The 18427-nt window shown below is 35.5% G+C and overlaps 1 protein-coding gene across 1 annotated transcript in view; it reads left to right on the top strand.

The window, feature by feature from the left end:
• ADAM9 (ADAM metallopeptidase domain 9) overlaps positions 1-18427 on the top strand; it is a 96394-nt gene that overhangs the window by 23619 nt on the left and 54348 nt on the right. Inside the window, exons 5-11 of the mRNA XM_005698844.3 lie at positions 5845-5921; positions 6906-7101; positions 9176-9241; positions 10194-10265; positions 14177-14346; positions 17132-17213; positions 17715-17848. Of these exons, the coding sequence (XP_005698901.1) occupies positions 5845-5921; positions 6906-7101; positions 9176-9241; positions 10194-10265; positions 14177-14346; positions 17132-17213; positions 17715-17848 (797 nt within the window). The remainder of the gene's footprint in view (positions 1-5844; positions 5922-6905; positions 7102-9175; positions 9242-10193; positions 10266-14176; positions 14347-17131; positions 17214-17714; positions 17849-18427) is intronic.

Here is an 18427-nt window from a genome sequence, read left to right as displayed (position 1 = left end):
CTTGACTATATACAGAATTTAAAACAATTATAATTTTAAAGTGCATTCTCTTCACCTGCTCTGGACTATTACCTGAGGGCATCCTTTGATATGATAATATATGGTGCTGTCCTGGGGTGGGAGTGGTGGGTACATTGACATAGATTAAACTGTACCTTATAGCTCTGCTGGTTCTTTAAGGTCAAGTGTTTTTTTGAAAGACCAGGAAAAAAATCTTCTACTTAATGATAACCCCTATTGATCATGAAGGGGAAAAGTTTGATTTATATTTTGATTTTTGATTTTGCTGAAACTTGATGAATAAAGCACATCTCAACTTCTTATTAAACCACTGGACTTACCATTAGTACGTAAAGAACAAGAACTTGTTTGCTATTAGATATTCTACTTTTTTGTTGATAATTGTTTTATAAAGAAGTGTGGTCCTCTCTGCATTAGAGAACAGAGTATTCCTGAAGATGGAACTGGGGGAATATGTGAAATAATTGACAGATGTTGACTTTGGCTTTATGTATTATTTATTTAGAGCATAAGCACTTCTAATTTTAGTTGGAAAGAATGTCTTAAAGTCCCTTTTGGCAGTTAGGTATTACCTGTTATTATTATTATTATTTTTTGCTATAGTTTTCAGGAGAAATCTTTACCTCTGTTAAGCATGTATTGTTTTTCCCCTGAGTTTTGTTACATTTTGCTAGGTGGAGTTGTGTTAGTTTTGTATTTTTGCAGCACTCTTCAAATAAATAGAAAGCAAAAGTTTTATGTTAGATTATTTATAAGACTTTTTTAAAAAAAGGCAATGCTGACTTAGACCTATTCTTTTCTGGCCAATTTTCTGATTTTTTTATCTTAGTGTTCTGTTTGTTTGTTTTATTTTTTTGAAAAGTGCGTTGTTTTATTTCTTTTATTGTTTGTCTGGTGTTGAACAGCAAAATAGTAGAGCAGTTTAAATGTATTGATAGCATTAACTAGACTGCAGATCATCCATTCATCGATCCATCCATCCAGTCATCCTTCTGAAGATTACTATAGCATAAGACCAAAGACCACATAATTTATACCACTCAATGAAGGCAGTGATTTTTTAAAAAGGCATTCTTATTCTCTTGGAGAGGTTTCTTGGCCTGGATTTTGGTGACACACAAGGCTTGGACTTGATTCCTGTCTCTATTATTTATTTGCTGGTCAAGTGTCTTTAGCCTGTTTGTGCCTTAGTGTCCTCACCCTAAAATGGTAATAATAATTATAACTTCATGTGGATATTAGAAGTTTAAATGAGTTAATACTGGTAAGATATTTACTAGTCAGTCCAACAACTATGAACTCAGTAAATATTTTTTGTTACTATTATTGAAAGTTTATATGCTAAAAATAGATTTTAGTTATATGGAAATTTATGCAACTTTTATAAAGTATTACGATTTAATTATGTTTTCTTGGGTGTTTGAAAAATATAAACTAAGACAAATGAAGCCTTTCACTTATTGGCTATTGAATATAGATAGTTTCAGATAGATAAAAATGGAATAATTTTGAATTCAGACAGATAAAATTGTGACTGTGGATCTGAGCTAGCAATTAAAACTTTGGTACTAGGATTTTTCTGTGTGTGACAACATTGTGAGATATCATGATGACATAGACATTTAACGTTCAGAAAATGCAATTAAGTTGGACTCTGTGGGAGAGAGCAAGGGTGGGATGATATGGGAGAATGGCATTGAAACATGTAAAATATTGTATGTGAAACGAATCGCCAGTCCAGGTTTGATGCGTGATACAGGGTGCTCGGGGCTGGTGCACTGGGATGACCCAGAGGGATGGGATGGGGAGAGAGGTGGGAGGGGGATTCAGGATGGGGAACACGTGTACACCCGTGGTGGATTCAAGTCAATGTATGGCAAAACCAATACAACATTGTAGAGTAAAATAAATAAATTAATTAATTAAAAAATACAGTTAAGTCACACTGAAAAATGTAGATGCTTTCCCTTGTGATTCTTCTATTTAAATTAATTTGTAAATCTCTCATGTGGCTTTCATCATCAGTGTCTTTTGCAAGGCCACATTTTTTACAAAGAAACACAGTTTTAATAACCACTTGATATAAGTTGGTATGTGAAGTCAAAACTCCAAATTAGCATTAGTCTTAGACCTTTGGGTACCTTGCAAATGCATTAGAAAGTGCTTTAACTTACTCTCTCTATTAATGAATGCTCCTTCTTTGCTCTGAAAAGACTGTCTCAAGCTCTCTGGCTTTATGCCATTTTACCTTTACTATAATCATCGGATGCAATTAGGTGTTTTGCAAACTTGCAAAATAGGATTTGTTGTTTTTTTAAAAACTAAAGATTTAATAAAACCAAGTTATTAAAGAAATACCAGCAAGCTGGTAGATTAAGTGATCAAGTGCTAAATTTCAGTCATGTCAAATGATGAGCCCTTCTATAGTAATTGAAGTGAGAAGCTTCTCTAACAAATTTAACACACAAATTTAATTTTGTGAGTTACTGTGTTACTATTTCATAAGTGCTACCCCATCTGTAATAGAAGAGATATTTCTTTCCCTCTGGTGAGAAGACAAACTCAAAGCTAGACTTTAACTTCAAAGTGCTAGAAAGAAAAACAGTGGTTGTAAATAACCCCACACTGGAAAAAGCTGTAAAATGTTGAAATTTAGCCTGTGTTGTTTAGTGCATAATTTTTTAATTTTTTCAGAAATTCTCACATTAGTTGCAGGAATAATAGAAAACAGTCATGTGTACCCTTCACCCAGATTCTGAGTACATTTATCATACGTACTTTATCCTTTTCTCTCTATTTTTTTCCCCCTGAAGAGCATGTTGTACACCTGGTGTCCCTTTACCCTTTAAATATTTCAGTGTAAATATCCTAAAAACAAGAACTTCAAAAGAAGTCACCATAGTATAGTTCTCAGAATTAGGAAGTTAACATTGAAGCAATACTGTCACTCAATTACAGACCTTATTGATGTTTGTTTTAGTCCATTACCCTAATGATGTACTATATAGTGAAAGGAAATTCAAGTTCATGTGTTGCACCGAGCAGTCTTCCATCTCTTTTAGTCTCGAAATCCTTGTCTTCCCTTGTATTTCATGACATGGGCATTTTTGAGAAGTACAGGCTGACGTCTTGTAGAATGTCCTACAGTTTGAGTTTGTGTGATGTTTACTCACAATCAGATTCAGGTTATGCACCTTTGGCAGGGATCCACCCTGAAGTGTTCCCTGTATCGTATCATGAGCATGTCCTGTAATTAGTTTATCACTGACAGTGTTAACGTTGATTATTAAGGAGTTGTCTGCTCAGTTTCTTCTCTGTGAAGTTACTGTTTTTGCTCTTTTAGTTAATCTTTTGGCTAGATATTTTGAGGCTTTGTAACTATCCCATTACGTCTCAAATTTTTACTCACTGGCTTCAGTATTTAATATTTGCCTCAGTTGTTATGGTGGTTGTTAAAATGGTGATTTCCTAACTTCATCAGTGCCTCTGTATGCACTGTTGTATTTGTTTCTCCTGTCAAGAAGAGTTTTTCCTTCTTATTTGTTTACATCAGCATTGATGCCCGGGTTCTTACTTTATCATGAGTGAAACTGAAGTCTTTTCATTTATATAAGGGCATCTTTATACCTTTTGTAAATTGTCTGTTCAACTCTTTTTTTTTAACTTTTACTTTATTTTACTTTATAGTACTGTGTTGGTTTTGCCATATACATCAACATGAATCCGCCACTGGTATACATGAGTTCCCAATCCTGAACCCTCCTCCCACCTCCCTCCCCATACCATCTCTCTGGGTCATCCCAGTGCACCAGCCCCAAGCATCCTGTATCGTTTTGCACCATCTTCTGTTGGATTTAATCTTTCCACTTTAAAGTTTCAAAGTTCTTTGTATTATACTGTAGTATAGTTTTAGCTATGATAAAAGTTACAAATAATTCCCTCTAGTCTGTGAGTTGTCTTTTTACTTTTTCTTGGTGTTTCTTTTAATGTAGAAGTTTTAAAATCTTTTTAATTTTTTTAATGCAGTAAAAATGATCGGTCTTTCCTCCTGTTACAGCAAGATTTTGAGTGATAGAAAGTCTTTCTCTACCCCAGGTTAAAGAGGAATTCAGCTACGTTTTCTTTTAGTTCTTGCATAGGTTCATCTTTTTTAGTGTTTCGATTCTGGATCCATTTGGAGCTTTTTCTTCTTTTAATTTGTTTTCTTCCATATGAGTTCACATGTATCTCCCCGTCCTGAACCTCCCTCCCCACCCCATCCTGGAGCTTATTCTTATGTATAATGTGAAGTATGGATCTACTTTTATCCTATCTCAAATGTCTAATCCGTGGGCTGAGCACCAGTTATTACAAGTGCATCTTTTCCTCGGTGATTTGAGATGACCGCTTTTATCATATAAGGTTCCACATGTATTTTGATCTGTTTTGAGACTATGTTCTGCTCCACTGGTTGGTCTCTCAGTTAATGCACCACCATGACCCTATTGTTTTGTTTAATTTTTTTAATACAAATTTATTTATTTTAATTGGAGGCTAATTACTTTACATTATTGCATTGGTTTTGCCATACATCAACATGTATCTGCCACAGGTATACACGTGTTCCCCATCCTGAACCCCCCTTCCTCCTCCCTCCCCGTATCATCCCTCTAGGTCGTCCCAGTGCGTCAACCCCAAGCATCCAGTATCACACATTGAACCTGGGCTGGAGACTCATTTCATATATGATATTATACATGTTTCAATGCCATTCTCCCAAATCATCCCACCCTTGCCCTCTCCCACAGAGTCCAAAAGACTGTTCTATACATCTGTGTCTCTTTTGCTGTCTCGCATATAGGGTTATCGTTACCATCTTTCTAAATTCCATATATATGCATTTGTATACTGTATTGGTGTTTTTCTTTCTGGCTTACTTCACTCTGTATAATAGGAGGACCCTACTATTTTAATTATTAAGGGCTGGTGATATGTCATAATATCTGGCAAGTTTAGTCCTCCTCCTCCTTCTCCTATTCCCCTTGGCTGTTTTTTTTTTTTTTTTTTCCCAGTGCTTTACAATTGTTTTAAAGAGAAAAAAAAAACTCCTTGTGTACTAAAAAAATCTGATATTAATAAGTGATATGCTTATATTTCCACTGGTCAATTTCTTGCTCAAAATGAAGAATAAACGGTCTTTAACTTATCAAGATGGTTAAATGTATAACTAACAATAATAATATAATCAATATGCTTAGGCAGAAAAAGAAAGTCCAAGTCACTGTTTTTGCCGTGTACTGAATTGTTTTCCCCCTTGGTGTCATTAGTCTGTCACAAGATCCTCTTCTGTACTGGATTTCAGTTGGCTGCTGTGGTGTCTTCTTACCTGTGATTGAAAATGTTAAACATGACATTATGCTGCCTTGTTCCGCTTCTAGGTTTAAAGGTTATTGGGGTAGAGTTGTTTGTACTTAGTATCCTCTGGACTTCTGCCTTAAAAATTTGGCAGAAATTCAAATTCTTTGTACCCATAGGGTGATAGACAGTCTGAAGATAGTCCAAAGACTGCCATGTGATAATTATGGGATGCCAATAATAGAATTGGAGAAGGAAATGGCAACTCACTCCAGTATCCTTGCCTGGAGAATCCCACAGACAGAGGAGCCTGGCGGGCTACAGTGCATGGCGTGTCAAGAGTCAGACATGATTTAGTGATTAAACCAATAATAGAATAAAAAGTTTAGTTGATTTGCCTTAAATAACTTTTAGTTCTGTACCCTCTATGATGATTTCCAGCAAGGTAATAGTATTTTGAAGATGACGCTTTTTTTTAAAATCATTTAGAATCATTGTCATTATCGGGGATATGTGGAGGGCACTTACGATTCATCCATTGCGCTCAGCGACTGTTTCGGACTCAGGTAAGGAACTTTCTTTATCAGCAGTTTTTCATTCCCTTAATTCTTTTCCCTTTACTTATCTCTGTTTCCAGCACAAGTCATTTTAGGGTACTTAAATTTAGATTTTACTTTGATGTTGCTGAAGGTCTTCCTAACTGTGTTTCAGATGTCATTCTTGGCATGTTTATTTAGGACAGTATTACAGGTGATGAATTTTAGTACCTAAATAAAAAATTTCATTTTTTTGAGACCACTAAATAAATTTTGCTATTTTAAAATAAAGCATACTTTAAATTTGTTACCTTTTAGGTTTATATAACTTTTACTTCTGTTCTTTCATCTAAGTCTCATAATGACTGTGAGAAAGGGTTGATTGCTTCCATATTTAGGTGAGCAAGCTGAGGTTCAGAGAAATCATACCATGTGTCAAGTGAAGTGATAATAATATTAAATTTATGAAGGGCCTGGCAATATCACACTGGACTGGTTGATTGGTTACATGATTAATTGAACTAATAAATATTACTTTAAATTCTCAAGCAAACTGTATGAGATGGCGATGAGTACTATCTCCATCTAAGCTGTGACACTTGTAGAACAGTTACTGTGTACCAGGCAGTGTCCTAAGTATTGTTTGTGCTCATTAAATAGTTTTCAGGACAACTCTAGGGAGAATGTCTACTACGGCTAGTAGGAAACATTTAGGATTCAAACTTTGGTCCTCTGGCCTCCAGACTTCACACTTTAAGCCACTATTCTGAATTGCCTTTCTTTATACAGTGATCTCACAGAGGGGTTAAGTAACTTTCAGGCCAGTTAATAGTTGTCTTGAGCTTTTAATTTAGGGCTGCCCAACTCTAAAACCTCTCTATTTTTCTCAACACCATGTTATCCCTTCTTACATATGTTAAGAACTAGGACTTGAATTCATGTTTCTTAATTCCTTTTCCTGTGTATTTTTTTTTTCCATCCTAAAAAACTGTATATGTGTAATACAACACTTAGAGGCTTGCTGCATATAGAAAATGTGAGTTATGGGATTGAACCCCTGCAGAACAGCTCTCATTTTGAGCACATCTTTTATCGAATGGATGATGTCCACCAAGAGCCTCTGAAATGTGGGGTTTCCAACAAAGTTATGGAAGAAGAAACCACAAAGGATGAAGAAGAGGAGCATCCTAGCATCACTCAGCTGCTTCGAGTAAGGAGCTAATGTATTTCTTCATGGCTCTGACTCAGGTTTAAAAACAATCATCTATTTGTGCATTAAACCAATACCTATTATTACTGTGTCTTTGCCAGCTTTGTGCCAGACATTGTGATGGGTACCAGGGGATAAAAAGATGAGTAATATGTAGTTCCTGCCACAAAGTTGAATACAGTCAGACTTCTGTGTTTTGGAAACGAGGGCTTTTCTTTTTTTTTTTTGAGATGTAAGGTTCTTTATTATTATTATTATTATTTTTTTATTTTTTAAATTTTAAAATCTTTAATTCTTACATGCATTCCCAAACATGAACCCCCCTCCCACTTCCCTCCCCACAACATCTCTCTGGGTCATCCCCATGCACCAGCCCCAAGCATGCTGTATCCTGCGTCAGACATAGACTGGCGATTCAATTCTTACATGATAGTATACATGTTAGAATGCCATTCTCCCAAATCATCCCACCCTCTCCCTCTCCCTCTGAGTCCAAAAGTCCGTTATACACATCTGTGTCTTTTTTCCTGTCTTGCATACAGGGTCGTCATTGCCATCTTCCTAAATTCCATATATATGTGTTAGTATACTGTATTGGTGTTTTTCTTTCTGGCTTACTTCACTCTGTATAATCGGCTCCAGTTTCATCCATCTCATCAGAACTGATTCAAATGAATTCTTTTTAACGGCTGAGTAATACTCCATTGTGTATATCTACCACAGCTTTCTTATCCATTCATCTGCTGATGGACATCTAGGTTGTGGAAACGAGGGCTTAAGTCTTAAACAGTAACTATATTTCTGTCATTGCCCTCTAATAATCCATTACCATGACTTTGAGAGAGCAATGGACTTTTTAATGTGAATACCCTTTACACAGACTGGAGCTCTAAAGCGAGAGAGAGGGAGAGACAGAGAGGGAAAGAGAGAGATTGAGTTTTAGGACTTTAATGATCTCAGATGTTTTCCTGGGACACTCGTGGTATCCCTGTTTTGAGACTTCTTTAGGATTCCTTGGCTTGCTCTTAAGAGGGGTCTCTTAACCTGAGCTGTTTCTGGGACCAGAGGAACCTCAGTTGCAGACAAAGGCAGCTTTCTCTATAATGAGATGATGTCACTATGCTTCTACAAGAGGCTTGTGCCTCTTCTAGAGTATTTTAATTAACTCATACTAATTTATGGCATTGTTTTCATCATCTGTTCTGCCATTCATTCTTTTGATTCTTGGATGGTTCTTTTTAAGTTTAGTCATTGGAAAACACTTAAATTTTAGCTCATTCTGTACTTTACATGGGGGCTTCCCAGGTGGCGCAGTGGTAAAGAATTTTCCTGCCAATGCAGGAGATGCAGGAGAACGTGGGTTTGATCCCTGTGTCAGGAACATCCTATGGAGGAGGGCATGTCAGCCCACTCCAGTATTATTGCCTGGGGAATCACATGGGCAGAGGAGCCTGACGGGCTACAGTCCATGGGGTTGCAAAGAGTTGGACACAATTGAGTGGCTGAGCATATATGGACAGTTTATGTAAGTTTTTGAAAATCACAAAACTAGTCATTTTTTAAAAGTAGCAACCTTCTATGTCAGTGCAAATTGTAACTCAATAAGACTGGAAGGGAAAAAATAAAGGACAAGAGCAAGCAAATAAAGTGCAGACCTTGTCCTTCCTTTTCCTTGGGTTATTAGCAGATATTCTTTTTTCCACTCTAGTGGATTAGTAGGGCATCTAATTAAAATATGTGTATGTGTGTATAGTTTTGATATTAGAGAATCAATAATTCACCTTTGGAAACCTGAATAACTCATGTTATTTTTAACTAGAATTTTTCTCAGAGCACTACAGATGGCATATATCACTTTTAAAAACACATGTCTTTTGGCCTTATTGATGTAGGATGTGTTAAAAATCATTTTATGAAATTCTTAGCAGACATGAAACAAGTGACTAGAGGTTAGGATAAGATCATTGTGTGTTAAAAATAGGAGTCTTATATGTAGTCGTCTTATATGTAATCTGAAGAATGTAGTCTTTTAACTTTTTGCTTTCCTTTATGGTGTTTGTGTGTTTTTTGACAGAGAAAAAGAGACATCTTGCCACAGACCCGCTATGTAGAGTTGTTCATTGTTGTAGAGAAGGAAAAGGTAGGATTGGTGACAGTTTTTCTCCTTTTTCATGAAAAGAAGATGAGAAGTGAGGATCCCATGAAGGAAATATGAAATATATTTGTATTGATTTTTGTTAAATGACTTTTCCCTGTAATATTTATACATGATATTCGTAATACATCCAGAACTGAATGTAGCATTAACGTTACCTCTATCTTTATTTTTACTGGTGATGTTTTTCCACTGTTTGTTTTGGGTAATTTGCAAATGTTAAACTTCTCCCTTCTTAGGAGGGAGCAGAGTTTAGATGATAAATTCAGAAGGGAGCAGAGGAGAATGGGTCAGCTTAGCATTTACTATTTATTTCATTATACAGGATAACACAGGACATTTTCCTTATTTATACTTAAGATTGTGCTTTACTCAACTAAGAAAAGTTACGTATTTATTTCAGCATTTGCAAGATTATTAATTTTAGATATAACTGCTATGTATTTTAACCTATAGATTATTTGAAATGTTTTATCTGACTTCTGCCAGCTTTGCTGTTGCTGTGAACCAAATTGTTTGCAGAAACTTAACACAACTGACAAGTCCTTTTTTGTAATCTGCAGTCAGTTTTGAGAATCTTTATGGTTTTTTAAAAAAACCCTTATTGTATATAGACTGGAAAATAATAAGCCATACTTTTAGGAGATAGAAATGTATTCTTATTTGTTTGTTTTAGGTTCATTATCCTCAAGTGTAGAAAGAAGCATAAGGGAATGTGAATAAGCATGAACTCTGTCCCAGATATTGTATTAAAGGTTCCAGTAGAATATGATGGCCAAGTGATAAAAAAAGGAGACTTGAAATATTTTTTCTCATTACTTTCTCCACATAGGTAGAAAATGGTTTAAATAAAATATTTGGATTCTTATCTTGAGATTATAGAATTTTTTTTCTTATATTGCTTTGGTGATCATGAGTTTTCTTCTTTGCTTTTCAGTATGATAACATGGGAAAAAACCAGACTGCAGTGCGAGAAGAGATGATAAGTTTAGCCAACTACTTGGATAGTGTAAGTTTATTTTCTATCAGCTGGGATTATTCTGTCCTTTCCTCTCACAGCCTCTGAATAGAATTTTAAAATTGTCTGATTTGGAGCTCTGATTAGTCTAGAGGATAGAATAATCAGTCTTTCTGGGGTTTGCTCTCAAATTTGTTTTGTAACTTTTCTATGTTTATAAGGAAAGTATAATTTTAGAGAGAGTGAGACAAACGAGATTTCAAATTAGCATCTACTTTATCTTTTGTGTTGAGGAGAAATTCATCAGTTGATCTAAGAAAGAAATGAGAAGTTTATTCAAGCCAAATTTGAGGATTATAACCCAGGAAGAGCATCTCAGAAAGCTCTGAGAACTGTTTTTCCCATTAGAAGTCAAGGCACAGTTATGTAAGTTTTTTTGAGACAGAGGAATGTGCATTCAATGAGGTATTATTGACAGTTTACACAATCTAGACCTAAGCATCATCATGGCCCTAGCAAGGTTAAGAAGGAATGTTATCTTTAAGGAGTTGCCTTTTTGATGTTAGGAGAATGCTGCTCTTTATGGTTGAGCAGGTATTTCTGCCGATGGGGAGGTTTGGTTGATGCCTTATGCAGATATAGAAATGCACAGTGGGGTAAGAGAGGAGGCCAAAGGGCAGAGAAAAATTTTTCTGTGTAAATTTTTCTTGTCTTGCCATAAAATATGACTTTTATTTCACAGTAGATAGACTGAGGCTCTCTGGCACTTATGCAGAGATCTTTGAATTTTTGCTGAGAAACTTATTTTATTTTATTTTTTTTAATTTTATTTTTACTTTATTTTACTTTACAATACTGTATTGGTTTTGCCATACATTGACATGAATCTGCCATGGGTGTATATGAGCTCCCAATCCTGAATCCCCCTCCCACCTCCCACCTCATATCATCTCTCTGGATCATCCCTGTGCACCAGCCCCAAGCATCCTGTATCATGTATCGAACATAGACTGGCGCTTCGTTTCTTACATGATAGTATACATGTTTCAATGCCATTCTCCCAAATCATCCCACCCTTTCCCTCTCCCTCACAGTCCAAAAGTCCATTCTATACATCTGTGTCTCTTTTGCTGTCTCGCATACAGGGTCATCATTACCATCTTTCTAAATTCCATATATATGTGTCAGTATACTGTATTGGTGTTTTTCTTTCTGGCTTACTTCACTCTGTATAATAGGCTCCAGTTTCATCCATCTCATTAGAACTGATTCAAATGTATTCTTTTTAATGGCTGAGTAATACTTCATTGTGTATATGTACCACAGCTTTCTTATCCATTCATCTGCTGATGGACATCTAGGTTGTTTCCATGTCCTGGCTATCATAAACAGTGCTGCAGTGAACACTGGGGTACTTGTGTCTCTTTGAGGCAAGAATATACAATGGAGTAAAAACAATCTCTTTAACAAGTGGTGCTGGGAAAACTGGTCAACCACTTGTAAAAGAATGAAACTAGATCACTTTCTAACACCACAGACAAAAATAAACTCAAAATGGATTAAAGATCTAAACGTAAGACCAGAAACTATAAAACTCCTACAGGAAAACATAGGCAAAACACTCTCTGACATAAATCACAGCAGGATCCTCTATGATCCACCTCCCAGAATACTGGAAATAGAAGCAAAAATAAACAAATGGGATATAATTAAAATTAAAAGCTTCTGCACAACAAAGGAAACTATAAGTAAGGTGAAAAGACTGCCTTCTGAATGGGAGAAAACAATAGCAAATGAGGCAACTGACAAACAACTAATCTCAAAGAAACTTATTTTAAATAAGGCTGTCTCCTGCTCTGAAACCATATATGACTCTGTGTGTGAGAGAGAGATAGACAGAGAGAAGGATTTGGTTTGAGATTTTAGAGTTTATTCATCTAGTGGGAGATATTGAAGAATTAGATACATGTTCCTTTTTAAAGTTTTTATTGGGATACAGTTGATTTATAATATTGTGTTAGTTTCAGGTATACAGCAAAGTAAATCAGTTATATATATATCCACTCTTTCTTTTTCAGATTGTTTTCCCATATAGGCCTTTACAGAGTATAAAGTAGAGTTTCCTATACTATACAATAGGTCCTCATTAGTTTTATATGCAGTGTATATGTCAGTCCCAATTTCCTAATTTATCCCTCCCCACTTGCAACTGAACGACTGAACTGAACTGAACCGATAATGTACTAAAAACTGAGTCAAGTGACTTATATTTATAACTCATTTATTGCTCACAGTATCTCTGTGAAATAGAGATGAGTTCTATAAGCCTTTATCTGAAACCTTTGGGGTACATGTCATTAGAATTTTAGACAAGAGTTTAGAAAGGTAATATTGTTCACTATACAGTGTATGTATAACATGTAGTTCACTATGTATTGATCTTACTTTATACCTCCAAAAGGATCCTGGGGTAGCACCTTGTAATCTAACTCATTGATATTTCTATAGTGAAATATATGAATATTTATATTAAGTGAACTAAAGTGAAGTGAAGTCACTCAGTCGTGTCCGACTCTCTGTGACCCCATGGACTGCAGCCTACCAGGCTCCTCTGTCCATGGGATTCTCCAGGCAATAGTACTGGAGTGGATTGCCATTTCCTTCAGGGGATCTTCCCGACCCAGGGATCGAACCCGGGTCTCCTGCATTGTAGACAGGCGCTTTATATATGAATATTTATATTAAGTGAACTAAAGGTGAACAGTAAATAGGCTTTCATTAGTTTAGGGAAAGGTTTGAAACCAAAATACCAAAAACTTTAAATATCCAGAGTTTGTCAGATTTTGGAATGGAAGATAAAAAGGATTTCAAACCTTTGTTACTTTTGTTTTATGAATGAAGAAACTCAGACCCTTGAAAAGTTAGAGTTCCATTATATTGAAGGAAACATTTTTGATAAAGAGGAATCCTGTTTTTAAGTGGTTATGTTAATTAATTATAAGTTCAAAGATATTCTCATATTCTTTATTTCATTATATTACTTTTATTGAAGTGTAGTTGATATATAGTTTTATATATATAATAGGGGTACAATATAGTGATTCACAATTTTTAAAGGTTAAACTCCATTTATAGTTATTATATTGAGTTGGCCAAAAGGTTCAGTTGGGTTTTTTAATACCTGTTTATGAAATGCCTGACAGAACTTTTTGGCCAACCCAATAAAATATTGGCTATTATTCCCTGTGTTGTACAGTATATGCTTGTATATCCTTGTAACTGATAGTTTGTATTTCTTAATCCTGTACACCCTCCCTTCCTTCTCCCCACTGGTAAGCACTAGTTTGTTCTCTATATCTATGAATCTATTTCTCTTTTGTTACACTCACTAGTTTGTTGTATTTTTTTAAGATTCCACCAAGAAGTGATGATGTTATTTAGTTGCTAAGTCGTATTCGCCTCTTTGTGACCCCATGAACTGGCTTCCCTGTCCATGGGATTTCCCAGGCAAGAGTATTGCAGTGGGTTGCCGTATCCTTCTTCAGGGGATCTCCCTGGCCCACGTCTCCTACAGTGGCAGGGAGATTCTTTATCACTAAGCCACCAGGGAAGCCCTCCTATAAGTGATACCATACTGTATTTGTCTTTCTCTGTCTGACTTACTGCACTAAGCATAATACCCTCCAAGTCCATCTATGCTGTTGTAAATGACAAAATTTCATTTTTTATGGTTGAGTAATAGTCCATTTGTGTGTGTGTGTGTGTGTGTGTGTGTGAACCCAGTCATCTGCTGACAGATACTTAAGTTGCTTCCAAATCCTGGCTATTGTAAATACTGTTGCTGTGAACATTGGGTTAAACATATCTTTTAAATTAGTGTTTTTTTTTTTCCCCCAGATATATACCTAGGAATTGTTCTCATATTCTTTAATAAATTTTGTATATTTTTGTTTTCTTCCCAGATGTACATTATGTTAAATATTCGAATTGTGCTAGTTGGGCTTGAGATTTGGACAAATGAAAATCTGATCAGTATGGCTGGAGGTGCTGGTGATGTGTTGTCGAACTTTGTACAGTGGCGGGAAAAGTTTCTTATAACACGTCGAAGGCATGACAGTGCACAGCTAATTCTGTAAGTGATGTTTTTAAAGGTACTCTTTATGATATGGCCAGAATAATAATTTTCGCTTTTTTCTTTTTTTGCAGTCGTATCCTCTTAAAGTTTTTGAGCATTCATTTAAATGAGGAAAAAGTTTGATTTGTAGAATGAGTGCAGTGTGCTAATAAGACCTGTTTTTGTTGGATCTCTTGTGACCTTTATCCCATATCCTCTTCCTCTTTCCCGGGTATACTTCCTTATTTTATTATGGCATGTTTTCTAGTTTCTTCTTGTGAAAGGATATATTGAAAGAAAAAAGTTCTGACCTCTTTCATGTCAGAAAGTGTGCTTTACAATCTCAAAACAGAATTTAAACATTATCTCTAGTACACCAGAAACAAAATATAAATCAACTATACTTTAATTAAAAAAAATTATCTCAATTTGACCTCTGATTATCCTAGTGCTTAAGTAATTCATTGTTTCAGGGCTGTGCTTTTTCATTTGTTTTATACATTTTAGGTTATTTTGTCAGGTCTAACATTTTTCGCATGAAATCTTTTTCCTTCAGAATTTTGAAGGCATGGCCATTGGTCTTTTGACTTCCAAATTACTGTTGAGAAGCCTTAATTCATTTAAAAAAAAAAAATTCACTTTAGAATGGGTGAAATTTTTTGTACATAAATTCTATCTCAGTACAGCTTCACTGAGAAACTTTAATGCATTCTGTTTCCTGTTTTTTAGTGTATGCCTTTTTTTTTCCTTCCTTCTTTGAGAACTTGTAGGATCTTTTCTAGAGGTTCCCAGACCTCTAAATTGTCTTGATGATATGCTTTGGTGTAGGTCTTCTCTCACTCATTGTGCTGTGTTCTTAGTGGGTAATTTCAGTCTTGAAATTGTAGTTCTAGGAATTTTTCTCAAATTATTTTGTAGGTGATTTCATCCTCTCTATTTTTATTCTTCATTCCTTCAGGGATTCCTTTTACTCAGCTGTTGAGTTTCTTGTGGTTGTCCTCTAATTTTTTTTATCTTTTGTTTCCTTTCTTCTCATTGTCTTTTGTTCTATTTTCTGGGATATTTCCTTAAATTTACCTTCTAAAGTTTTTATTGTGTTTCTCATTTCACCTATCTTATTTTTAATGTTAAATAGCTGTTTTTGTTTCCCTCAAAATTTTTATGTAGTCAAATTCTTATTTCATGGATACAATAGTGTTTTTAAAGTCTCTTTGCCATCCTTCTGATATATTTTAAACATTTTTCTTTTTTCTACATAGCATTTTCATGGTACTATAATAAAACTTAAGCTTATGTGATTAGTTAATACAGATATATTCCAAAAGCTTATAGCAAAACCCTCACTTAAAATATAAAAAAATTTTATTCTTCTTAGAAATTTTCTGGTTGATAGGCTGACTTTTCTCCAAAAAATATTTTATGTAATAATCTTTCCCTCCTTCAATGTTGAATGGTACCTAAAATAATTTTTTCTGAGGTGAAATTTCCCTTGATTTTTTTTTTTTTTTTGGTCATATGAGTTAATTTAGAGTAAGGCACTGAGAATGCCTACATGGATTTTTATGACCCCATAACCACAAAAGCTTGACCTGACATTTCAATGAATTTTTAGTAAAACTGTACCCAGAAGTGTCCTCATACCCCGACAGTGAGTATGCCTTCTTGTTCACAAAAGACCAAAAGGAACGGACAACAAGCACTCCCTGTGCTTTGCCCAGCCTACCAAGCCGTCTCTCTCTGTTTGGTCTTCGACTGCCATGTTAGAGGTGTTTCTCAGATATCTGATAATCCCTGATCGGTTATAGTTGAGAATGGGATACTAAAAAGCCTTTCTTGAAGCATTGAGGACATAAAAGTGGCTCACTACGGGGTGATCTGGCTAAAATGTTTCCATGGCAGTCCCCTTATGTCAGTAGCAGACTCTTGTCCTGGCTGGTCAGGTGTCCCAGAGAATGGTTTATTCATTAATTGAAAAGATGTTTGTTATGTGTATAGCCTAGGTCCTTGGTTATGGCAGTGAACAAAAGAGACAATTCTTACTCTCATGGAATTCATACTGTGTTGAAGGAGAGTTATCTTGTAAGATAAATAAGTATATGTATTGGGTCAGCCAAAAATTTTGTTTGGGTTTTACCCTAACAGCTTATAGTGTGCTAAATAATGATAAATGGTAAAGAGGAAAAATAAAGCCGAGAGGGTAGAGGTAGAAATATTGAAGGAGTGAGGTTGAAATTTTAAATAACATGATGAGGAAGGCCTCAGTGAAGAGATGACCTTTGTGTAAAGACCTGAAGGAGATGAGGGAGTGATATGGGTGTATACTGGGGAAGACACAGGGACCAGGTCCTGAGATCAGGTGTGTTCCTTATGTTCAAGGAGCAACCTGGAGACCATTCTGATTCTTCTGTTCTCTGTGCTTCCTGCTCGCAGCCTCCTGTATGAATATGCCATTGAGTTTGTTATCTGTCTCTTTTCACTAGAATTTTTGAATAAATAAATATAATGCATTTTAGGAAGGTTTTTCATCTAAAAGGTAGAAAACAAGTTGGTTTGATATATCTAATGTATATCTTCATTTGTCTGAAAAATGAACTTGTAATGTTAACTTTCACCCTCTGACGATAAAAAAGAGATAAGGCTTTAATTGAACTCTGATTTTTAAAGTGCTATTTATCTTTGTCGTTTTCCCCCCAGTTTTTATAGGTTTACCAATTAGTTTAAGATTACCCAAAGAAATAGGAGCAACGTGTACCTTTTTCTCCTCAAGTACATTTTATAACTTTTCCCTGTTCTCTTCATTTAGGAAAAGAGGGTTTGGTGGGACTGCGGGAATGGCGTTTGTGGGGACAGTCTGTTCAAGGAGCCATGCGGGTGGGATTAACGTGGTATGTTTTCTTGACGTCTTTGCATGTTTGCATTATGAAATGTCCAGCAATCGTTTATTTCCTCTCCTAGTCCTTACAACAATATTTTGAGTGTTACAAGGGCCATAGAAGATCTCTTCTTGCCCTAGAGACTGGATTTAAGTTTTCTAATACTTATTATGTGATCATTAATGCCTCACTTTTTATGAATTAAGAAACAGAGACTCCGTCTGAGGAAATTAAGTTAGAACCATGAGCTTGTTTTCCCATCAACCACCGTGAATAATCTGTTGGTGCTCCTGATCTGTTGCTTAAATGGTCTACCTCCATCATCAGTATGTTAAGTCACTCCAGTTTCTTACTAGACTGCAGTGTTTACAATCTGATGTTGGTTGCTTGCTTTATCATGTCAGCTGCCAACATTGTGGTGGTGAATCTCCTTTTGTGAAAAAATAATTTTAGAAAAAAAGAATAATCCTTTTTGTTCAGAAACTTAATTAATACCTTCCTGTGTTTGGACAGTTTGGGCAGATCCCAGTGGAGACATTTGCATCCATTGTTGCTCATGAGTTGGGTCATAACCTTGGAATGAGTCATGATGATGGGAGAGGTTGTCACTGTCCTGTAAAGAGCTGCATCATGAATTCGGGAGCATCGTGAGTAACTGAATTCTTTTTATTCTTCTTCCTTTTTCTTTTTTAAAACCATTTATTGAACATTTGTTTAATGCTAAAAATAAACAATGAATGTATCCCTCATCAGTACTCAAATTTCTGGGAGGAAATTATTTGCCATGTTCTATAAAGCATCAGTATAAATTTTCTTTCATTGATTAATTCATCTCATTTAAATTAATTTAATTTATTATAGTTACTATAATGTGTTAATTTAAAGAGAACAGCAGAGTGATTCACTTGTAGATACATGCATATATGTGTGTGTGCTCAGTCCCTCAGCAGTGGCCAACTCTGCAACCCCCTGGATTTAGCCCACTGGGCTCCTCTGTCCATGAGATTTCCAGGCAAGAATACTGGAGTGAGTTACCATTTCCTTCTCAGGGATCTTCCTGAGTTAGGGATCTAACCCACATTTCCTGTGTTTACCTGCATTGGCAGGCGAATTCTTTTACTACTGAACCACCTATGAAGCTCTATGTACATACACACACATAAACACACACATATTCTTTTTCTGATTCTTTTCCATTATGAATTATTGCAAGGTACTGAATATAG

The sequence above is a fragment of the Capra hircus genome, chromosome 27, assembly GCF_001704415.2.
Source record: "Capra hircus breed San Clemente chromosome 27, ASM170441v1, whole genome shotgun sequence".
In the NCBI taxonomy this organism is placed as follows: Eukaryota; Metazoa; Chordata; class Mammalia; order Artiodactyla; family Bovidae; genus Capra; species Capra hircus.
Note: the sequence above shows the minus strand (reverse complement) of the source record. Positions and strands in the feature narration are given on the sequence as shown.